This window comes from Theropithecus gelada, chromosome 9 (assembly GCF_003255815.1).
Source record: "Theropithecus gelada isolate Dixy chromosome 9, Tgel_1.0, whole genome shotgun sequence".
NCBI classification, from domain to species: Eukaryota; Metazoa; Chordata; class Mammalia; order Primates; family Cercopithecidae; genus Theropithecus; species Theropithecus gelada.
The window spans coordinates 56,129,904-56,154,845 of record NC_037677.1 but is presented as its reverse complement, the minus strand read 5'-3'; the positions used below and the strand labels follow the sequence as shown (position 1 = coordinate 56,154,845).

At 49.5% G+C, this 24,942-nt stretch overlaps 1 protein-coding gene across 1 annotated transcript in view; it reads right to left on the bottom strand.

Annotated features, from left to right (window-relative positions):
* DLG5 (discs large MAGUK scaffold protein 5) overlaps window positions 1-24,942 on the bottom strand; it is a 134,224-nt gene that overhangs the window by 51,377 nt on the left and 57,905 nt on the right. The window contains exons 3-6 of the mRNA XM_025396339.1: window positions 14,646-14,808; window positions 12,122-12,265; window positions 11,246-11,429; window positions 1,026-1,285 (exon numbers count right to left, since the gene is read on the bottom strand). Coding sequence (XP_025252124.1) covers window positions 1,026-1,285; window positions 11,246-11,429; window positions 12,122-12,265; window positions 14,646-14,808 — 751 coding nt within the window. The remainder of the gene's footprint in view (window positions 1-1,025; window positions 1,286-11,245; window positions 11,430-12,121; window positions 12,266-14,645; window positions 14,809-24,942) is intronic.

Genomic DNA, 24,942 nt, shown 5'->3' with positions numbered 1-24,942 from the left:
TCTCCGCTCCACTAGAAACAACAGCGTATTTCTCCCACAGTCAAGCCACATTAATTTTAAAAAACAATAAAAACAAAACAATGCCAGGATAACAGCATAAAGAGGCCTTAACGATCATTTAGTCAAACCGCCTCATTTCACAGATACGAACAGTACAGCCCTGTGACAAGGTCATCAAGTTCGCTCGAAGAGCACAGCTCGGTCCTTCCAGGCCGGGGGGCATCTTCCACACAGGCAGCCTGCAAATCACAGCCCATGGCTCCAGACCAGCAATTCTCAGTATGGTCCATAGACGCCGGTTCTGCATGGAGCTCCATGACCCAAAAAAAAGTATCTTATCTGATGATTTACGTTTGGGAAACTCTGCATCTTGGCTGCCTCTTGGAGAGTCTATCTACTGCACACCACCACACTGAAGGCTCTGAGAAGTCCTGCAGCACAGACATCTGTCTGGGTTCAACCTGGCAATGCTCAAACCTATTTATCGCCAGAGAGCACTTTTCATGTGAAACTGATAAATGCTCCAGAGAACTGGTGATTCACAGGCACATACTCTACAAAACACTGTTTGAGGGCATATATCACATCTCTAAAGATAACAGAAGACACACACCCCAGAGAATTAACTTTCCTATTTGCTAGGTGGGTGACTGCCACAGAGGGCAGAGGCACATGGCAGGGACCAAAGAAACAGGATGCTCAGAACACACCAGCATTTATTAAGCATTGTGTAGCGCAGTTAATACAGCAGACCTGAAATTTCTACATCCTCAGACAGGCCCGCTTGCAAGGCTAACCACTGAATGGTGTCTGTGGACCTGAAGGTAAACAGGGATGTTCAGATGGGAGGAGGGAGCCAGGATTCCCAAGACAGATTCGTTAGTCAAAAAAAAAAAAAGGTTTCCTGGTCAGAAGCATTTTTTGATTGAAAAAGCACCGTAACTCATGCTCTTCTCATCACCTGGGGGTGGTTGGGAATCTTACAGGACCCATTTGCCCCCAGCCCCCCGTGGCCCTAGCCCTACCTCCTCAGGGAGAGGGCACACTGGTGCTGTAGCTGGATGGCCGTGTCCCTCTGCTGGGTCAGCATCTCCGTCTGCTTCAGCAGCCGCTGGTTCTCCTCCCCAAGCTGCTCCAGGCGGCTCAGGTCTGCATTGTGGATGGCGACTTTCTCACTGTACCTCTTCCGCAGGGCGTCATAGTCCTTCTTGACCACCTCCAACTTGTCCATGGCCGTGTCATACAGCTTGTTGAGAATCTCGGATGACCCGTTGTGCTTCAACACCTGGAGACCAGACAGTCCCACTTACCAAGGGTCTGGGGGAGGTGGTGGAGGAGACCTCTCACTCTCACTTTTGTCTGTCTGAGGGTGGGACTGATGGCAAGGTGGGGGGTCACCCTAGGGCTTTTGAGAGTCTTGAGGTCCAATTCTCCAGGCCTTGCAGTCACACTGGGCTGATTCATTTAGATTCACTCAGTCACAAGTATTTACTAAGTATTGTGCAGAACACTTAATTAACACAGCTGACCTGAGATTTCTATATCCTTAGAAAGACCTGCTTGCAAGGTTGACCCTACTGAATGGTGTCTAGGAACCCAAACAGTAAACAGTTCTCTAGGCTGATGTAAAACTTTCTTCCGGTGATATAAGCAGCTCTGGTACTGAGCCCGTACAAACAAAGTGGCTTATGCTGAACACCTGCTTTCTTCTGGGAGTACAGAATCTGGGTACATGCTAGGCAGAGGTACCCACATGACCAGCCCTCAGTAAGACACTTGGGCACTGAGTGTCTAACAGGCCTCCGTGGAGGCCAGCACTTCTCGTGTGTTGTTGGGATTCCATTCTGGAGGAATTCAGTGCATCTGGTGAAACTCCACCAGGAGAGGACTCTTGGAAACTCGGGCCCAGTTTCCTCTGGACTTTGCCTCACGCGTCTTTCCCCTTTGCCGACGTTGCTCTGTGTACGTTTGTTGTAATAAATGTCAGCCATTGAGTATAATTACATACTGAATCTTGTGAGTCCTCCCAGAAAGTCACATAGCCCAGAATCAGGTTTTGTAAATCGGACCTAAAGACTCTCAAAAGCCCTAGGGTGACCCTCCATGGTGTAGGGTACCCTCGCATCCCATGCAAATACCTAATATGTCTAGCACTGTTCTAGGTGCTGGTGATGCCAGACGGGAAAGAAAGAGGTTGTGACCTGTGGGCCTTTTATCCTAATTTGGAGGGTGTGGACACACAGGCCAAATAAAGTAACTTCAGAGCAAGGTAAGAACTATCAAGAAAATAAAAAATAAAACAGTATAATGGGCTGGAGAGAGCCATCTGAGTAGCAGAGGGGAGGACTGTGAGGGAGACTAAGGCTGAAGAGGCTTCTTGAAGAAGGTGACTTCAGAATTCAGAGGCAAATGAAGAAGAGCACACCGGGCAGAGGGGAGGGCAGGGGCAAAGGCCCAGAGGCAGGGCCTGCAGGCGTGTTCTAGAGATAAAGAGAGGGGAGGGGCAGGGCGGAGTAGCAGGAGCCCAGTGCACAGCGGGAGGTGGATTCAAAGGGGACCTGGAGAAGTGGGTGTGGGCATGGGGGTGGCCATGGCTGCAGGGCTCACAGTGAAGACGGTCTCCTGAGTGAGACAGGAAGCTGTGGAGGGTTTTAAGCTAGACAGCATTCTACTCTGAATGACAGGCACTAAAGTTCATTTGGGGTGCTGTTATAGAGAAAAAACCAAACCAAGAAGATGAGTTAAGAGGTTGCCAGGGGGGCTGCTGGCTTCGTCTAAGCACCTCATGGGATCTGAGCCCTGGGGTGAGTCACTCCACCTCTCTGGGTTTCAGCTTCCGGATTCCTCAAATGCCAAGGCTAGACCAGGTAAGCTTGTCTGGCCCTTCCAGCTCCAACAGCCGAGGAATTCCCTGGCTCATTCAGTGGGGGCCTGGGTTATCAAATGTTTGCAGCCTAGAGATCCAGAACCTGGGACGATGGAATATTCTCTTTGGAGTTAGGGTCAGCCCTCAATAAACATGAAAAACACAAAAAGCAAAAGAGGGCTTAATTTAAAAGTCAGAATCATAGCAACAAGAAAGTAAGCTCCTTCCTCTAAGGCCTAAGCATTAGATCCTAGGACTGTAGACTCTTAAAGAGGAAGTCAAGGAAGAGGGAGAAACGGAAGGATGGAGGGAGGGAGGGAAGGAAGAGGGGAAGGAAGGAAGGGGAGGAGAAAGAGAGAAACAGAGGGAAGGAAGGAGGAAGGAAGGAAGGAAGGAAGGAAGGGAGGGAGGGAGGGAGGGAGGGAGGATTGGTTCGTTTCAGGTTCATTCTTTTTCCTTCATTTATTTTTAAAGTGGAACATTTTCTTTCAAGGGAAATCTTACCAAAATATAGAATTTATTTGAAAAAGTAGTACACAGGTGTTTCAGGTGGTCAAAATCTTCACTGTTTTGTAAAATGGCATCACTGTTGCAAAACAGGAATGCACACTGAGAACCAGAACCTCACTGACAGTGCCTGCTCTACATCTAAAATCTTTAAAAAAAAAAAAGCCTGGCCAGGCACAGTGGCTCATGCCTGTAATCCCAGAACTTTGAGAGGCCGAGGTGGGCGGATCACCTGAGATCAGGAGATTCAGACCAGCCTGACCAACATGGTGAAACCTTGTCTCTACTAAACATACAAAAATTAGCTGCACATGGTGGCAGGCACCTGCAATCCTAGCTACTCGGGAGGCTGAGGCAGGAGAATCGCTTGAACCCAGGAGGCGGAGGTTGCAGTGAGTCGAGATCGCACCACTGCACTCCAGCCTGGGTGACAAGCGCGAGACTTCATCTCAAAAAAAAAAAAAAAAAAAAAAAGGAATGGGCTTACCCATGACCATAATCTGGTCAATAAACTCCTGAAATCTGGTCAACCAATGCCTTCCACCCACGTCTGTAAAGGTCCAGCATCCTGATTGGTGAGCAATACCTCAAAAATGCCAATTAAAAATTACTTCAGGCCGGGCACGGTGGCTCACGCCTGTAATCCTAGCACTTTGGGAGGCCGAGGTGGGCAGATCACAAGGTTGGGAGTTCGAGACCAGCCTGGCTAACATGGTGAAACCCTGTCTCTACGAAAAATACAAAAATTAGCCAGGCGTGGTGGTGGGCACCTGGAATCCCTGCTACTCAGGAGGCTGAGGCAGGAGAATTGCTTGAACCCAGGAGGCGTAGGTTGCAGTGAGCCAAGATTGTGCCACTGTACCCCAGCCTGGGTGACAGAGCAATACTCTGTCTCAAAAAAAAAAAAAAAAAAAAAAAAAAATTACCTCAAATGTTTTACTCTCTAAATATCCCCTAAGCCAAGTGAGAACCCCATTGGCTCCAAATGAGTCTGGTTTGCTGGGGAACAAAGGCGGCTGCCATTGCCTGAGTTCCCCACAAGGTGGCAGCCGCGCGGAGACGAGCCAATGCTCTCCTGTAGCAGCTTCCCGCCTTCCCAGCTCAGAAACAATCTCGTTCTAAAGGCAGCCTTGAAATGATACAAAGCTGGGTTGTGGGCAGTAGCCCAGCAGAGCCCACCTCCACCAGTGCATGGCAGAATCAGGAGTCTATACCATGGTTCGGCCTCTTTGCAGTCCCCTGAACGGCTAACCTTGAGGGGCCTGGATCCAGGCCTGTGTGACAATCTAAGGATGATTCAGGGCCGTGGGAATCAGGCTGCCAGAAAGGGCCATGAGAGTGGGCCACGAATTCCCAGTGCGACAGGGTGGGTCAGGGAAATCCCAGCGCAGACCTCGAGGTGCTTTCTGCTGCTCCCCCGAGCCTTCGTAACATGATGGGATACTCGGGTCAGAAGACCGAGAGAGAGAGATCAGGCCCCATACTGCTTCCACCACGATAACCGCCACCCTCGGCCCGTTCCACAGGTGAAAGCTCCTTGGGAAAGGGTCCTGCTCACCACGAGCTACTCCGCCTCCCTGCAACTCCTAACCTCCGGTTCTCACTCTAGCCTTGGAGTCAAACAAAATAACCTGTTCCCACAGGGCAGCAACTAGATACTCAAAGAGGTTCGCAGGCCTCCAAATACTTCTCACCCTTTCTCTACAAGCAGGACTCAGTGCCAGGCCTGTGCTATGTAACCAACAGTCTCTGAACAAAGCTGGGGAACCAGGTCACGGTTAACTCCGGAGAATCCGAAAAACTAAATCTATTGGTCTAGAACATTTCCCTGTCACCATTAGAGGATTATGTTCTTGGTAGGTATTTCCACATGTACGTGCACACACGCGCGCACGCACACACACACACACATCTAACTACAGTCAAATGTTTAGCTTCCCAGCAAAGGCTAATGAAAGAGAGAACATTTAAATTTGGCCCAGAATTCTAAAATTAAAGTGATCACAGTTCACTGCAACCTCAACCTCCCAGGCTCAAGTGAGCCTCCTGCCTCAGCCTCCCAAGTAGCTGGGATCACAGGCATGCCCCACCACACCTGGCTAATTTTTTATTTTGTATAGAGATGGGGTGGCGGGGTCTCACCATGTTGCCCAGGCTGGTCTTGAGCTCCTAGACTCAAGTGATGCACCGGCTTCGGCCTCCCAAAGTGCTAAGATTACAGGTGTGAGCCCCTGAGCCTGGCCTGAGAGTCAACTTCTCCCCTCAGGCAGGCAGCAGTCTTTAGAGATGATGCCCTGCCGGCCTGAGCACAGGACAGTTGGCCTGTGAGTTTAAGGAGAAGGGGGTGGAAGTTACACTGGGGAGGCACAAAGACAGCCATAGTCTGGGCTGCTCCCTGCAGGGAGGCCAGGAAGAGACCAACCCTCCTACCTGTACCCCACACTGGTCAGAACACTCCTCTGTGGGCTTCTCTGTAAGGGATGCCCTTCAGCAACCAGGAAACCCCTCTCCTCCCTTCTTTCAGGCCCATCAAAGGGCATTCATTCAGGATACCTGGGACAAGAAAATCAGCTTTCATGAATTACAAGAGAAAGTATATTTTATTTTATTTTATTTTTGAGACGGAGTCTCGCTCTGTCGCCCAGGCTGGAGTGCAGTGGTGAGATCTTGGCTCACTGCAAGCTCCGCCTCCCGGGTTCATGCCATTCTCCTGCCTCAGCCTCCCGAGTAGCTGGGACTACAGGCGCCTGCTACTACGCCCGACTAATTTTTTGTATTTCTAGTACAGACAGGGTTTCACCATGTTATGCAGGATGGTCTCAATCTCCTGACCTTGTGATCTGCCTGCCTCGGCCTCCCAAAGTGCTGGGATTACAGGCGTGAGCCACTGCGCCCGGCCAAGAAAGTATATTTTAAAGACAGGGGAAAGGGCAAGGAGGAGGAGACAGAAGACTCTTGGGGCCTGAGAGGTTTCCCAGATAGATTGGCAGGACCTAGGAGAACATGTGCACTGCCCTGGTCTCAGGAATTCTACCTGTAAGGCTCAAACTTCAAAACGTGTGTGCAAAAGAGCACAAAGACATGTGTGTCCACTGAAACACGGTGTGTAACATGGGAAGATGTTGACCACCAAGACGCTCCACACAGAATTTGATTAACACCTGACAGACAACAAAACAAGCAAGGACCTTTTTGGATGTGCAAATTCACAGAAAATGTAAGGAAACCCATGATATATTGTAGGATATTTGTTTTGAAAGCAGGTTTCAGGGAACAAAAAACAAAACTATATGAGTATTAAATGTGACATTTTAAAAAAAAATCTACAAGGATCCACATCCATCCCAATGGTCTACCCAGAGGATGGTCATTTCCACAAAGCTAGGCTGAGTCTGAGGAGGTGGGTGGCTGCCTTCCACATTGGTTGAAGACTTTTTTCTATTTTAACCAGAGAATACGCACTATTTTAGTAAAGAAAAAAGATGCAAAAACACCCTCTACTTAGATTCCCCAACCAAGCCTTGTCAGGGTCTCCTGGGCTTTCTTGACACAGCCTAGAAGAATGCCCAAACCCAGAGACAGGGATGCCAGGCAGAGGCCCTCCCCAGCAAAACACACATACGGACAAAACACCTGTTTGCTGCTCTCAACCACGGCGCCCCCTCCCCCAGGGTGCCTCATTTCCTCTGAGATAAATCATGCAGAGGGCCGGGAAGCCCCACAAATCCCTCAAGCAAACACGCAAGTCAAACAGCACCATTTACCCTGCAAGGGCCTCTTCAAGTTTACAAGGCGTGGGAGGAACCCGGCAACAAAACTGCCCTTGTCCAGCAAGGTCGACCTTTGCCCTCGGGCCCAGCGGGGAGCAAGCCTGTGGCCATCCTCGTGTCCTCGCTTCCTCTGCTGCTGGCCTACTGCCACCTGGGCATCCACCCCACGCCTGACGAAGGCAAGAGGGCCCGGGATGCCGGGATAGGGGGCTGGCCGCCCAGCAGCTCTGAGATGCTCCCAGCCCTGCTCCCTGTGGCAGCCAGGCCTCTTCTCCTGGTGGGGTCTGGAGGTGGTGTTTGCTGGGAGGCACTGGTCCAGCTGAACTGACCTGGGGGACCCCAATGACCAGGATGCATTCCCACCCCCACCCCTGCTGCCAAGGACCACAGCGGTAGGAAAAGGAGAGCAGGGAATGGGCTGCGGGGTTGGAGAGGAAGACCCTCCCCTGTTAGGCAGACAGGAAAGGGAGAGGGGATGGGGGTGGGAGGGACGTCTCAGTCTGAATGTCTGTAAAGCTGAGCAGGTGCTCAAGAAAGTCAGAGAACAGGAGACAAGGAAACTTTACGGTTCTTGAGGGCAGAGCGCTCTTCCTAAAAAATAATTTTTTTAATTAAACAATGTTTTGTACAGATAGAGTCTCCAGGCTGATCTTGGACTCCTCGACCCAAGGGATCCTCCTGCTCTTTCCAAAGTGCTGGGATTACAGGCGTGAGCCACTGTACCCAGCCTGGATTTCTCTACTTATGACAAGGTGAACTTCTGAGTCTTTTTTTTTTCCTCTCTGAGTTATAATTTACATACCACACAAAGTGTACAATTCAGTTTAATATATTCACGAGGTTATGAATCCACAAAGTTGTGAAGCCACTATCACTATCTAATTCCAGAACATTTTTATCACCCCCAAAATAAACCAGTACCCATCAGCAGTCACTTCCCAAACCCCAAGCCCAAGACAACCACAAATCTGCTTTGTGTCCACATAGATTTCCCTGTTGTGGACATTTCATGTACCTGGAATCATAGTTTGTGGTCTTTTGTGGCTGGTTTCTTTCATTGGCTGTCACGTTTTTGAAGTTCATCCACATTATAGCATGGATCAGTATTGCATTCCTTGTTATGCTGAATAATATTCCATTGTATGGATAGATCACATTTTATTTATCCATTCATCAGTCAGTGGACCTTTGGGTTGTTACCGGTTTTGGGCTGCTATGAATATTCACACCTCAAGTTTCTGTGTGGACATGTATTTTCAGTTCTCCTGGGTGCACACCTAGGCGTGTCGCTGGGAGGTCAGCTGTTAGCTCTGTTTAGTTTTTTGAGGAATCACTAGGCTGCCTTTCACAGTGGCTATATCATTTCTTCCCACCCACAATGTATGCAGGTTCTAATTTCTACACATCCTGGATGAGACAGATTTAAACCTAGACTTGACAGGATTAGAACAATATCATTAATGACCACAACACTGACTGAGCGCCTCATACACACGGGCACACGGCGCCAGCACCTTCCACGCAGTGTCTTCGTGACAGTCATATAAGACAATTCTGCTACACTGAGATGCTCCAACCTCACACTTTCTAGCAAGGCTGTGGGGCTTCCTATGGACCGAGGTGGAGTCATATACACTTTTGAAATGATGACTCTCTCAAGGAAGAATAGAATCCAAACTAAACCCCAAGGCAAAAGGTTACCTGAGTCAAGTGTAGACCAAGAAAAGCAAACTGCTGGCAAAAGAGCAAGAAAACAAAGCACACAGCAGGGTGCAGGGGAAGGCTGGGAGGGGCCGCCTGCCCACAGGTGGGGGAAGTTACCACACACCCCAGGGCAGAGAAGGGGCTCGAACCCTTAGAGGCCCATCCCCTCGGGCAGCTTCCCGGGAGCTTTGTTTCGACACAGCACCGCCATCCTTACCTGCTTCACACGCAAGATTTCTCCAAAGGATTTCTTTTGAGGTTAAAAATATTTTTGCCTTTTTAGAAACTGAAAACCTACAGTCTTTAAATCTGTTTGCTCTAGGAAGCTCCACTGACATGCACAAGGAAGGGTCCCTGCAGGGGGAACGGGTTGTGGGCAGTACTAACCAGAGCTAGCAGGGCACCTTCTACTCTCATTTCATCCTTAGAGAAATGCTCCAAGAGCACCACCCCCACCTCCTGAACCTATAAAGGGTGGAAAGGGTGCCGTCGCAGCTTCTCTGAGCCATGCAGCAGGTGCGAGAAGGACAATCTTCCTGTTGCCGGCTTTCCATTACCAAGGCTCAGTCAAGACCTATGGGCTAAACACCAACCTCTGCCCCAGCCACCTCACACAACCAATTCCCCTAATCAGAGGGCACACAAAAAATACTCTAATAGCTCCAAGTATATCCATCTTAGGGTCCCTTGCTGAGCCTGCCCTGGTTACTCCACATAAAACCTCAATCAATACCGGAGAAAAGAAAATAAACAGCAAGTTTTTCAAGAGAAGCAAGTTTTTCAATGGAATACAGTTTCATTGGAATATGGAATATTCCTTTTTTCTAAACAATTAAACCTTAAAGCCATTAGGCAAAGTAGAGCAAGACAGGGACCTACACTGGGGCACGTCGCCCCAGAGGGGATATCACAGCTGGCATGGAATGAGGAGGGGGTCCTGGCATCACATGAGGAGACCAGGCCTAGCAGAGAGAAGGCATGGGGTGGGAGAGCCCACAAAGGGTCAGGAGGGGATGGGAACGGGATGGGGGACTGCAGAGGGCATGGGAGGCAGCTACACATGGGGGATTGACCAAGTAAACAAATTAAGAATAACAGGAATCGGCAGGGCACGGTGGCTCATGCCTGCAATCCCAGCACTTTGGGAGGCCAACGTGGGTGGATCATGAGGTCAGGAGATCAAGACCATCCTGGCCAACGTGGTGAACCCCGTCTCTACTAAAAACACAAAAATTAGCTGGGTGTGGTGGCGGGCGCCTGTAGTCCCAGCTACTCAGGAGACTGAGGCAGAAGAATCGCTTGAACCCAGGAGGCAGAGGTTGCAGTGAGCCAAAATCATACCACTGCACTCCAGCCTGGGCGACAGAGCAAGACTCCATCTCAAAAACAAAAAAACAAAAACAAAAACACAGGAATTACGTTTGTCACTGTTTGTTTGTTGTTTGTTTGATTGGATTTTTTTTTTTTTTTTTTTTGTTTTGGGTAGGGGCTCGGTTTGTCACCCAGACCGGAATGCAGTGGTGCAATCCTGGCTCACTGCATGCTCTGCTTCCCGGGTTCACGCCATTCTCCTGCCTCAGCCTCCCGAGTAGCTGGGGACTACAGGCGCCCGCCACCATGCCCGGCTAATTTTTTGTGTTTTTAGTAGAGAAGGGGTTTCACCGTGTTAGTCAGGATGGTCTCGATCTCCTGACCTCATGATCCGCCCACTTCGGCCTCCCAAAGTGCTGGGATTACAGGTGTGAGCCACTGCACCCGGCCTTGTCACTGATGTTTTTAAAGGAAGTTACACAAACAAAAAGGGTGGAAACCACAATGAACCTGTGGTCTTGGATTAGAATTGAAAGTGTCAATGTGAACTCATGGCTTTCAATCTACATGTCTGATACAGAAATACAGATATACATATGTGTATGTATGTATGTGTATGGCCTTGTGTACATGTACACTTAGCTACTTCCTACTTCTTTCCACTGAGAGGGCCGGGAAACAGTGCTAACCCAAGCTACAAGCACATCCAGCACTTGGTTGGCTGTGTTTTTTTTTAGAGACAGGGTCTCACTCCATCGCCCAGACTGGGGTACAGTGGCATGATCATAGCTCACTATAACCTCAGACTGCTAGGCTCCAACGATCCTCCTGCCTCAACCTCCTGAGTAGCTAGGACTACAGGTGCACCACCATGTGCAGCTAATTTTTCTTTTTTTTTTAGAGATGGGGTCTTGCCATGTTGCCCAGGCTCATCTCAAGCAATCTCTCACTTTGGTCTCCCAAAGCGCTGGGATCACAGATGTGGGCCAACGTGCCTGACCTGGCATTTACTTCTCAATATTATTCTCCATTAAAAGGAATGAGGACTACTTGGGAGAAATGGCCAGTCTGCAGGAGCTGGGCCTACCTGCTGCTGCTGGGCACGGAGGTCACCGATCTCCTTCTGGTCTTCCTCGTGGAGCCGCTTCATGTCCTCCCACGACTGCTGCAGCAGGTTTCGCTCCCGCAGCAGCTGCCCATTCTCCCGCCTCAGCATGTCCACGTCATCCTTCAGCCGAGTCTGGTCACTCAGGAGCCGGCTGTGGAGTGTGCTGAAACACCCGGTACATGCTCAGTGAGCCCCAGCCAGCCCCTCACACCCTGCCCCACCCCAGGCCATCACCAGCCTCAGGTCCCAACACTTCCCGTAGACACAGCGGACAGGAGCCAACGGCAGCTAGGTCTGTAGCACTCAGAGGCAAGCCAAAACCTGCTAACAGCCCAATTCCAGAAATATCCAAATCACCACTTACAAACCTGACACCAAAAAGGGCACATGTGTCTCCAGGGAAGGGAGACAGGCCCCTCTGGTACAGACCTAGTGCCTCCAAACACTGGGGCCTGGGCAGGTATCAGCAGGTGGGCAGGCAAAGACCCTCAGAGGGGTACTGGGAGACCAAAGGGAATCACTCTCCTTGGGCCTATCCTCCAGGAAGAAGCTGCAGTACGGCCCCTGGACAGAGACCCAGAGACCTGCCTGACTCCTGCTGCATGTTCTGAATCACTTTCCTGCCCGCCAGGTCTCTGAAGCTGGCAATAAGATGTGAGGGATTAACAGCCTTGTTTTACACTTAGGAAAACTGGGGCCCAAAGGCACAAATACAACTGCTGTAGGCAGACTGCTTGCTGCTTGCACAGGGACAGGACTAGAACCAGAACCCCTGGCTACCAAGTCCAGAGAAAAGAAGGGCAAAAGCAGCTGTCTGTGGGTGTTGGGGGCCCTGGCCAAGCAGGCCTCACTCACTGGTAGAAGTCAGTCTCCTTGGCCACCTCCTCACACCTCTTCAAGGCGTTGGTGTGCTGGTTCTGCAGGCTCTGCAGGTCCGACATGGCTCGCACGCACTGGATCTTCAGCCTCTCGTAGTCAGGATTCAGCCTGTGGTAGGGCCTGGCCCAGAGAGCAAACGGCCCCATGAACACAGGCCCCAGGATTCACACGGAGAGGGGAGCCAGGTCCTGGATTAGGCCAGCCCAGTGGTTCCCAAATACTGGTCCCCTATGAACCACACACACCTAAGTGTTTGTTAAACTCAGGTATCCTGGCCTCACTCAGATCCACAGAATCAGAATCCCCAGGATGGAGGGAGCCATGGTTGCCTGAGCTCCCTGCATGGGCATGGAGAGCTGAGATGGTGCCAACTTGTTCTGTAGGAGCTCCCAGGAGTCTCTACAACAGCTCTGAGTCCACCATAAACCTGTGATGAAATGTCTCTTCTCTGTAGGCTGGGCGTGGTGGCTCACGCCTGTAATCCCAGCACTTTGGGAGGCCGAGGCGGGTGGATCACTTGAAGCCAGGGGTTGGAGACCAGCCTGAGCAACATGGTGAAACCCCGCCTCTACAAAAAAAATTTAAAAATTAGCCTGGTGTGGTGGCATGCGCCGGTAGTCCCAGCTACTCAGGAGGCTAAGGTGGGAGGAACACTTGAGCCCAGAAGGTTGAGGATGCAGTGAGTCAAGATCACACCACTGCATTCCAGCCTGGGCAACAGAGAGGATCCTGTCTCAAAAATAATAAATAACATAACATAACATAACATAACATAACATAACATAAAATAAAATAAAATATTAAATAAAAGAAATCTCTCCTCTCTTTAGAACAGTGACTGTCAATCTTGGGTACACATTAAAATACCAATGCCCAGATCAATTACATTAGCATCTCTAAGGATAAGACCCAAACATGAGAATTTTTAAAAACTCCCCAGGGATTCCAGTGTGCAACCAAGGTTAAGAACACTGGCCATGAGCAGTGATCTCAGAGTAGGGTTCCCAGACTTGCAACACAGTATCATCAGGGAACTTGTCACAAATAGACATTCTCAGGCCTTAGCCCCAGCCCCAGTCCTCCTGAGTCAGGTGTTCTGAAGGAAGGGAAAGAGAGGCAATGGTCTGTGCATTAACAAGCTCTGTGGGTGATTCTGGTGCATGCTCGAGTTTGAGGACCCTTTTTCTAGAGCAGAGGTCAGCAGACTTTTTTTGCGAAAGGCCACATAGTAAATACTTAAGTCTTTGCACACTACATGGTTTCTGTTGCAACCACTCAACTCTGCCTTTATAGCAGGAAAGCAGTCATAGACACTTTGTAACCAATGAGCATGGCTGTGTTCCAATAAAACTTCATTTATAAAACAGGCAGTGGGCCCGTGGGCCACAGTGTGCCAACTCTCATGTGCTAGCACATTCACGTCTTCACTCGTCCTGCCTTTGGGCCAAATGACTGAGGGGCAGATCCTCACGAATATAAGCTCAAGGATCAGGCTCTGCAGCCCTGGCATAATCCCAGAGGCACAGAGTGCAGAGGCATAGACCCTTGCTCCTGAAGGAAAGAGGTGAAACTGAAGTGTTTACACCAAGCCCTCTTCCCTCCAGACCTCTACCAGCATGGGAGCTAAAGGAGAAACCACTCTGTGGCCCTCGTCCTTCCCAGAACGTCCTCTTAGATCATGCAGGTAGATAAAGACTCTCTCTCTGCCCCACCCTACGGGCCACGCTTCCCTGGTATCTACCTCTAACTCACAACAAAAGAAGCAAAAATTTTCTTCAAAGCAACAAAGACACCAGGTAGAATGTGGTGTGTTTAAAACACATCATGTGGGGCCAGACGCTGTGGTTCACGCCTGTAATTCCAGCACTCTGGGAGGCCAAGGCAGGAGGATCACTGGAGCCTAGAAGCTCAAAACCAGCCTGGGCAACAACAAAACACCCTGCTGCAGCAAAAAAAATTAAATAAAAAAAAAAATAGTTGGGCGTGGTGGCACACACCTATAGTCCCAGCTACTCGGAAGGCTAAGGTGGGAGGTTCACTTGAGCTGGGGAGGTCAAAACAGCATTGAACCATGATTGTGCCACTGCATTCTAGCCCAGGCAACAAAGCAAGACCCCATCTCAAAAAACAAATAAAACACGTATGTGGCAGGGAACAATTAATATGTTTACCAAGCACATAAAGCTTCACTCAACTTAGGTCTAGGAGACATTGGTAGGAACACACACTCACACACTCTCACACACACACACGAGCCGACTTTGCACACAAGCACACCACTACTAAGGGGCCTCGCCACATGTGGGATGGGGACCTGCCCCAGAAGCCTGCGGGTCCTGCCCCTGGGAAGCATTTCTGGACGTGAAGTGGGGAAAAGGGGACACTCAGGCAGTGCAGCCTGGACCCCCAGGAGCTAGGGGTGTCTGGGGGTGACAGCACCAGCATCGGGGTAGTAACCCCAACCATGGGGCCTGGGCAGGGGAGACGGCGTGATTACTACCTCTTGTCGAAGGCCGTGCCATGCGTGGCAAAGGCCAGGCGCTTGCGGAGCTCGTTCCTCTCCCTGGTCATCAGCCGCAGCTGGATGGAGAGGTTCTCCACCTTCTCGTTCACCTGCCGGTCAGTGAGGAGGGGTGGTGGGGACGGTGCCTTCCCGGTAGTGCCTGTGGAAGGGGAATAATAAAGTGAACTTGCATTCATCTGGCATTCACGAGGCGTCCGGTGCTGTTCGGAGCTGTTGTCTTGTGTTAGCTGTTCGTGACACCCCAACAAGTGGGTCCTCTTACCATTCCCCTTTCATAGATGAGAACACTGAGCCAGAGAGGGTAGCAGGTAGAACTGAAAGTGAGTGCAGGGCATCTGGCTCCAGCATCCAAGCACTCAACAACCCCAGTAACCACCCCAGCAAGGCACATGGAGCAGGACAGACCAAACTGTGCCCTGAGGAGAGTGGAAGGCACGGCTCGAGGAGGAAGGCACACCTGAAATCCAGTGACGCTATTAAGGACCAGGGCAGCTGGGGCCCAAGGGCCATGTCCCCGCCCTCCTCAACCAGGGCTGGACACTGCACGGCTCCCTTTTTGCAAGCCATCCACCCACCTGACAGACCTGCCCAACCAGCCCAGGCGTGCAGGCTAAAAGGCGGGCTGCTGGCTCCCAGCTTAGGTCAGTGTGACGCCATTCAAGTTGGTCCTGATGTCTCCAGGCTACTTAACCCTCACTAGCCCTCATCACCCACCCTAGGACTGAGTGTCCTGCAGGGAGCCCCACATTTTATGCTCCTAGCAGGCAACAGCCACCGCTGCCCCCACCACCTCTGGCAAGATCCAAATCCATTTCTAGGAAGAAAGCACCTCATCCCAGGAGAAGAGACTAATCCATGGTGCTTTTATATTGAACCCTGTCAATATGTCTACCTGATACCTCAACCAACCCTAGAGACCCTTGGTGAGGTCAGAGGAGCTCACAGCAAACATCCAATTTGTGGATGGGATCTGGCAGGCTGACTCGTATCAGAGGACACAGTGTTTGTTCTGCAGTGGACCCACAACGCACAAAGGGCATAGGACATGACAGGTCTTCTGACTCTCTGTGCCGTCCTGACCACCCATGTCCCACTGATCCTTGTTGGCCAAATGTTCATGCAAACCAAGAGTCCCTCAAGACAAAAGCTGTGGCTTGGGGCCCTCCAGAAGGGCCAGGGAGGATAGGGAGCTCAGCGCCAGGCATGACAAGCCAGACCACTGTGGGAGGGGGAGCCTCAACTCCCAGCGCTGCACTTTTCAGTGTTTTTCGGTTGTGGAACCCCAACCACCTGACTCCAGCATCCCCTGAAATGCAGGACAGTTATGTGCCAAATGACGTTTCAGTCAATGATGGACCACATGTAGGACAGTGGTCCCATAAGATTATAATACAGTTAGAAACAAAAGAAATAAGTTTTTTAAAAAAAAAAAAAAAGATTAAACCACATTTCTACAAAAAAAATACAAAAATCTTAGCCAAGAGTGGTGGCTCATGCCTGTAATCCAAGCACTTTGGGAGGCCAAGGCAGGCAGATCCCTTGAGCTCAGGAGTTTGAGACCAGCCTGGCCAACATGGCGAAACCCCGTCTCTAACAAAAAATACAAAAAAATTAGCTGGGTGCGGTGGCACGTGCCTAGAGTCACAGCTACTTGGGAGGCTGAGCCCAGGAGGTCAAGGCTGCAGTGAGCCGAGATCACTCTACTGCATTCCAGCCTGGGTGACAGAGCAAGAACTTGTCTCTAAAAAAATAAATTAAAAGATTACGATAGAGGTGAAAAATTCCTGTCACCTAATGACGTCTTGCTGATTCTGACCCTCTGTAGCCCTAGGCTAATATATTAATGTATTTGTGTCTTAGTTTTTAACAAAAAAAGTTTTAAAAGTACAAAAATAATTTAAAATTTTTAAAATAGAAAAAGCCTATAAAATAAGGATATAAAGAAAGAAAATATTCAGCTGTACAATGTGTTTGTGTGTATTCTTTTTTTTTTTTTGAGACAGGGTCTTGTTGTCACCCAGGCTGGAATACAATGGCACAATCTCGGCTCACTGCAACCTCTGCCTCCTGGGCTCAAGCGATCCTCCCACCTCAGCCTCCCAAGTAGCCGGGACTACAGTCATGTGCCACCACGCCCAGCTAATTTTTTTGTACAGACAGGGTTTTGCCATGTCGCCCAGGCTAGTCTCAAACTTCTGAGCTCAAGGGATCCACCTGCCTTGGGTTTCCAAAGTGCTCGGATTACAGGCATGAGCCACCACACCTGGCCCAATGTGTTTGTGTTTTAAGCTAAGTGCTATTACAAAACAGTCAAAAAGTTAAAAATATATATATAAAGTTTATAAAGTAAAAAAGTTACAGTAAGCTATAGTTTACTATTGAAGAAGGAAAAATATTTTCTATAAGTTGAATACAGCCTAAGTGTACAGTGTTTACAAAGCTTACAGCAGTGTACAGTCATGTCCTATGCCTTCACATTCTCTCCTCACTCACTCACTGACTCACCCAGAACAACTTCAGGTCCTGCAAGCTCCATTCATGTAAGTGCCCTGTACAGCTGGACCATTTTTTATCTTTTATTCTGTACTTTTGCTGCACCTTTTGTTTTCTATATATAGACACACAAATACTTACCATTGTGTTACAACTGCCTACCGTAGCCAGTACAGTACTATGCTGCACAGGTTTGCAGCCTAGGAACAACAGGCCATACCATGTAACCTAGGTATGGGGTAGATACCATCTAAGTTTGTGTAAGCACACTCATGTTTACACAATGACTAAATTACCAAATGACAACGCATTTCTCAGAATGTGTCCCTGTCATTAAGCAACACAGATTGTGTTTAAAAGCCACCAGTACCATGACAACCAGGATTTCTGTGCTCCAGGCCACACCTTTGTGGTCAAAATATTCTTTGGAGGTGAGGCCAGGGGTCAGCATCTCCCCTCCCCAAAGGGGTCTCCTCTACAGCTTCAGAAGCCTTCCCACACCTTTCCGCCAAGAGACCCTCAGCTTCACTGCTGCCCCCAGCAGTTTTGCGGGTCAGGTGGGTGATGGTGCTGAGTCATCTGACTGACTATAACCTATCTGACTCTCCAACAAGTGGAGCTTCCTTTGAATGTGCCTGCTACTCAACCTCTAACCAAGCCCAGGGGGAGGTTATGTTCCAAGCATTGATTTCACCGTCGCAACAACCTCACAGGTGTGTACTGATAACATCATCCCCATTTCACAGGTGAGAAACTGAGGCCCAGCAAGGTTAGGTCGTTGACTCAAGTGCCCAGACAGTCTGGATTTGAAGCACATGTGCATCACCCTCATGCCTTGCTGCCTCCCAAATAACAACCATCAGTAACATGCACTTCAAGCCTGGCAGGTTTTGTTTTTTGTTGTTGTTCTGTTTTTGTTTTTTTGAGACAGAGTTTCACTCTTGTTGCCCAGGCTGGAGTGCAGTGGTGCAATCTCAGCTCACTGCAACCTCTACCTCCTGGGTTCAAGCGATTCTCCTGCCTCAGCCTCCAGAGTAGCTGGGATTACAGGCATGTGCCACCATGCCCGGCTGATTTTTTGTATTTAGTAGAGATGGAGTTTCACCATGTTGGCCAGGCTGGTCTCAAACTCCTGACCTCAGGTGATCCGCCCACCTCAGCCTTCCAAAGTGCTGGGATTACAGTGAGGCACCACACCCGGCCATGCCTGGCAGTTTTTGAAATGCTTTTCATACATTATCCTGTTCAATCCTCATAAGGTAGATATCACTGTTATCCTCATTTTGCACATCGGGAAACACAAGCTTACCAAGGTTAAATAGTGTGTCCAGGTCACAGAGGTATGGAATATGGACCTCTAAATGATCCTAGAAACCAAGGTATTAACCTCAAAGCTTGCACATTTTTGGATCTTAGGACCGCTATATTTATCTGACACTCTAAAGAGCTTTTGTTCATAGACGTTATGTCCAATAAAATTTACAAGATTAGAAATCAAAACCAAGAAGAATTTTTAAATATTTACTTATTTTTTAAAAAGTCAAAACTCCACTGTATATTCACATAAGATTTTTTATGGGACATTAACCACCCTTTCCATTACAAAACAAAACAATGCGGCAGGAAGAGTGTCATTGCTTTGCATTTTGTTACACAGGCTGTTTAACATCCAGCTTCACAGAGACAGCCAGAGTCTCATCTCTGTGTAATGTCACACACCCAGGATGGAACCTTTAGAAAACTGGACTCTACACCCATGTGAGGATGAGAACATAAAAGACCAGTGGCATCCTAGTATCATTATGAAAACAGTCTCACCTCACGAGCCCTCTGAAAGGACCTCAGGGACATTAGGCCACACTTTCAGAATGGCTATTATATGCTATAATCAAGTTCAAGAAATGGTAGAGAAACATCAAATGTTCAGTTTCACAACAGAAAAGCATCATCAGGCCCAGTAACCTGCCTTTGGGAAGATAAGAAATTTTGAATTTCATCCCCATTTTGTAAATGAGGCAACAGAAAGATGCAGCCCTGACTTTCGAGGAAGCTGGAGAGAGGAGAGGAGGCGGCAGGACAGAAGGAAGGGCTCAGAACCATCCCAACGCTTCCCATCTCTGTCTCCAGACGTCTCAGTCTACAGCCATGAGGACCTGGGGGTGGCTGGCCACACAGATAAAGTAGCAATGACATGTGCCAAGCACTGCCCAAGCACTGGGTTCTGTGCTAAAGACACTCCACCTTCAACTCATTAATCTCCGCAGCTCCCTACTGGTGCTGTGCTAGGATCGCTCCTCGAGAATCACGTCCAGAAAGACTACATGGCTAGGAAAATGGGATTCCCATGCAGTCTCAGATCTGACATCAGAGCCAGCACCTCAACCACCCCCACAATACTGCCTCCTAATAGGGAAGGATTCCTGTTCCATTTCTCCTGGCCCAAAGGCTTGAGCATACAGGACATATACAGAAAGTAAGGTCAACCAGACCCGAGATCCATCACACAGCAGGCTCTCTGACCCAGCAGAAAGTGCAGCCCATGCCTCTGGCCTTTTGTAGTTGGGGGCTGAGGAGGGCCAAGGAGGGCCACAGGGGACCTTATGACCAATCTCAAGATGTGCTACACCCAGAAGTTCCAAAAGAACAGCAAGGGTTGCAGAAAATCCTCTCGATCCCCATTCAACTGAAGTTTTTGTCTTTTTACTTGCATCTAGAGGTTGACAGATATTCTGAAAATGATGCAGCCCTACCATACAAATGGTTGTCAGGATCCCTCAAATGGCCACTAAGACCAAACTCCACAGTGAAGGAGCTCACTACTTCCCAGCAGCACCCATCTTATCTCTCCCCCTAAAATGATGCCCTCTACTGAACTAATCTGTCTCTGGATATTCCCTCCACTGACCCTTGATCTAACCCCTAAAGCCCACAAGGAACAGCTGGATTTCTTGTATGCAATAGACCTGTAAGCATTTGAAGACAACCATGAAGTTCCTTTACCACCATATGCCCATCAGAATGGCTAAAATAAAAAGCAATGCCACCAAATGCTGGCAAGGATACAGCTGGATTCTCAAAACTGGAAGTCTCAAACACTGCTGATGGGAATACAAAGTCATGCAGCCACTTCAGAAAACAGTTTGACAGTTTCTTATAAAGCTAAACATGCAATTGCCATACCACCCAGCAATCCCATGCTTAGGTATTTTACCCAGGGGAAATGAGAATTTATGTGCATACAAAAACCAGCACACAGCTGTTCAGAGCAGCTAGGGAATGAATAAACAACGGTGTTATGTCCTTATGATGGAGTATTACTCAGCAATGAAAAGGGATGAATGATACAACTGGGGATGCACGCAGGGTGTGGGGGAAGCTGGAGTGCCCTGCGTTAAGCGAAAGAAGCCCAACTCTAAAAGGTACAGACTACACGACCACTGATATGACATTCTGGGAAGGGCAACACTACAGGAACAGAAAGGAGATGAGTGGCTGCCAGGGACTGAGGGTGGGGAAAAGGGCAGACTGCAAAGTGCAGAGGGAATTTTTAAGACACAGAAGGAAGTGTTCTGCATCTTAAAAGTAGCAATGGTTGCATGACTATTTGTCAAAACTTGAACTGTATACTTCAAAAAAATACACTTTAGTGTATGTAAATTATATCTCAATGAACATAACCTTAACAAAAAAAATTTTTTTGAGACAGGGTCTTGCTCTGTCACCCAGGTTGGAGTGCAGTGGCACAATCATGACTCACTGCAACCTCGACCTCCTGGGATCAAGCAATCCTCCCACCTCAGACTCCCAAGCAGCTGGGACTACAGGGGTGTGCTACCATGCCTGGCTAATTATTATTATTTTTTCTACTTTTTGTAGCAACAGGGCCCCACTATGTTGCCCAGGCTGGTCCCAAACTCCTGGGCTCAAGCCATCCTCCTACCTTGGCCTCCTGAAGTGCTGGGATTATAGGTGTGAGCAGCCACACCTAGCCTCACAACACTTTTTTTTTAAGAAAACCAAACTGTGATGCCCTGAATGAAGCCATCATCCTACGAGTGATGTTGACAGGGAAAGAGATGAGGACTAACCTCCTCTGCTGTCACTGTGGTTATTTACAGTAAACTTTTTCAAAACAGGCAAAACAAAAACTAACATCAAGCTGGGTTGTCAACAAAAGCCTCCAAAGTAGCTGTCAACAAAAGCTTCCAATGCAGTTCTAACCTTGTGCAGTTGTTCTTCTGGACTCAAAAGCAAAGCTGTCAACTCTCCCGTGACCTCAGGCTTTCCTTACCCAAGTCTGGCAACCCCTGGAGAAGGAGGCAGATTTTCCTTTTCCTTTTGTGTTCAGGATCAGATTTCAGAGGTAAAGGATTTGGTTTGGACTAAAATGGCCCAAAAGAGGAAGACACCAGACCAGGAACAGGCTCTGGATGGTGGACAAAGAGCAGCCGGTGGCTGCTCTTTTCACCCCCATTTTATAAAGGAGGCAACAGCAAGACGCAGCCTGGCTTAGGAGGAAGCTGGAGAAAGGAGAGAAGGAAACAGGACAGAAGGAAGGGGCTCAGAGCCATGCCAACACAACCCATCACAGTCTCCAGCCATGAAGACCTCGGGGCAGCCAGCCTCCTTTTGATCTGGGTGTAAGAAGGAGGACAGAAGGGAGTGTCCCCATCACAGGAATCCTCAGCTCCTTGTGTCAGTTGCCCTAGCTGCTACTGTCACTACCACCGAGGCTCAGCAAATGGACTGGCAGCTAGGTGGATTTCTCAGCCACCACCCTTTGTCCTGGGCTCCCTCACTGTCATGCTCCCACTGAGGTGCCTCCTTGGTCTTACAGCTGGGCAGGTCTCATCTTTGCTTCTAGGCCCTGTAGGCCTGTGCTTCCAGGAGCCAGAGAGATGTCCAGGTAAACTTCCTAGCCACTTCCAGGCCCTGGCTACCAGGGAGAGGCAAAGCAGTGGCAGAGCACAGTCATCAGAGCACCAAGTCATCCTCACCTACAACTCAGGACACCCACAGCCGTCCAGGAAAGACCCAGGCCTTGCCTGGGGTGAACGAGTGCTTCTTAAAGCACCTAAGTTTCACTAGAGAACCTGCTAGGCAAAATTTCAGGTCCCACCTGGACCCACTGAATCAGAAACCCTGGCAGTAAGTCCCTGCAGCACTCCGTGTTGTAAAAGCCCTCCGGGTGATTCTGATGCCTGGTACAGTTTGAGAACCTCTGTTCCCGACCAAAGTTGCATTTGCTGGCCAGAATGGACTTATTTCTCCCTTGTTTTACTGGCTATCCAGCAGCCACTGCCTTTAAAGGAATCCCCCATTGATGTCATCAACAATGAAGGCCAAAGGGGGATACCCCTCCTTAGTCAATGAGTATGTGACTCCAGATCAGTGTTTCCCCAGCTTGGAGTGAAAGGAGGTTAGATTCCAATGCTGCAAGTCCAGGCCCCAGATCTCCAGCCAGATCAAAGACTCGCTTTCGAACCCTTGACTCAGGGTCTGCTTTTCAGAACCCAAACCACCATAAGCAGCCATGGCCAACTACTTCCCAGCTGCGTCTGAGTCCAGAGCACCTTTCCTAGAAGGCCCAATTCAAGGGCCACTTCCTCCAGGAAACCTTCTCTGATTCACCTCATCAGAACTAACTGCTTCTTCCCGAGTTACTTCTTTCTTTCTGCTCTACACAGAGCAGAATAGCCAGTCGTGCCAGACAGTACCTGTGTCTCCCTGGCAGTGTGATAACATTAGGGGCCATGCTCACTGCGATCCCTATGAGTACCAAACACCTGCCCCACGAGGAGGAGGCATTCCCATCTCTGATAAATTGGCTTTGCAAACGGTTATCCCTGATCCAAAAGTCTGGGCCAGGAATGAAGGATCAGAGGTCACAGGGCGTCAGTGGGCAGCCCCCACTTCCCTGATGGCTCACCCCACCTTCCTCTGTCAACCAGCAGAAGCACTTTCAAGGAATCTTCCCTGGGATACGAGGGAAGCCCTCCAGCTCTTTCTCCTGCCAATAAGCCTGGAGACCTCTCCATTTAATAAGAAATCTCCTGCTATTTCAATCTTCATGGAATTTAAGGCTCGCTTTACAAGAGATGCCCAAGAATGTCTCTTCTCCTCCTTAAAACCTCCCCAGTTTTCCAAGATGAGAAATAAAAGGCTACTGAGAAATTAGGTCAGGATGAATGGGGAGGAAAAAAGTATTGATTGCCTGAAACTAGTGCGCAGTCCCGGGCAGATCCACAGGGTAGGGTCGGGGGCAGGTCACAACAACAGGCGCAGGAGGCGGGGGAGGAGGGCCTCAGGGAAGCTGTGTGTGCTTAGCTGATGAAAACCCATGAAAACTGCCCGAGGAGGCCTTGGCACAAAGACCTGCCGCCCTTAAGGCTGTTGGCAAAGGTGAGTTGTGAATAGGGCCAGGCTGGAGATCTGAGACCGGACAGACCGCCTGAGAGAATGCTGTCTACACGCCCAAGGCTTCAGCCTCCGATTTCCTCTCATGCCGAATACAACCTGCCATTCTTTTCCCAGCCATTTCCATTTAGGGAGATGTAAATGGGAAAGTGGAGGTGATTTTTTTTTTAGAAGGATCTTGCTCTTGCCTTTCCTCAGGTTCCTAAGATCACCATGTGACCTTACCAGTGGCCCCTCCTGCCAGGGCAGTGTGTGCTTGCAGACTTCTGCGTCTCATCAGGTGTGGCTGAGCCAGCAGGAACTCCCTGGCAGGTGCTGGAGTGCTCCCAGGGCCAGCCCCACCAGGCATCCCACCCCGAGGGACTGGTGCAAGCCTGGTACAGACATTCCGGTTCTCTTCCCAGAGATGAGGTTGGGCCAGCCCATCTCAAACTGGAGGGCTAGTAAGCTGTAGAAACCCTCAGAGTTTCTGATGCAGCAGGGATGGGAGGAAGCTCAAACCTGCATCTCTAATGAGTGTCCCCGTGGTCCAGGGACCAGGCTTTGTGAGCCACTGGTTTCGGCACCAACAAGCAGCCAACTGTGGTCACTGAGAGGAGGCCATACTGAGGGACTCTGGAACAGGTTCCTTTGCTCATAAAAACCCACCTTCTTCTGCCACTCACCGCAGATGGCTACAGAGCACTTGGAATGTGGTGGATTTGCCTGAGAAACTAGACATTTAAATTTCATTTTAATTCATTTAAATTTAAGTAGCCACTTGTGGTTAGTGGCGCCCATACTGGACACTGCAGACCCGGACACTGTCAGGTCTGGATGTGATGGCTGGAGCTGCTGCTACAGACACCCCGCCATGAGACTGTGGGAAGACAACGCACAGAGGAGGACAGAGTTGCATCCCCCTGTACTGGCTGTCCTCAGCACAGCCTCATACGGGAGCTCATACATTTCCTGATTGGTTAAGCTGGTATGAGTGGGTGTTCCCTGATGCCTGCACCCAAAGGACAATGGCAACCTCAAGAAGAAAAGCAAGAGAAGCAAAAATCGGTTCCCTGTGAACTCAAGAGGCTCTGCCCAGAAGGGATGCAACCACTTATTTCAGCATTAAATATCCAGACACAGACAGTACAGACCCAGCCTGCTCCAAGAAACACATCAGAGCCCTGCCCTCTGCCTGCCTGTGATGCCCAGGAAGAGCATGGGGATACTGTTGACGGCTCCATCGCAAGGACTGAGCCAGCTTCAGGTGAGTGCAGAACCAACTGGTGGGTCACGGCCATGACGCTTCTTCCAGAGTACGCTGGGGTCCAGCTGCCCAAGAAATATCTTCCTACTCAGGCTAGGAATTCCGCCATCAGCAGTA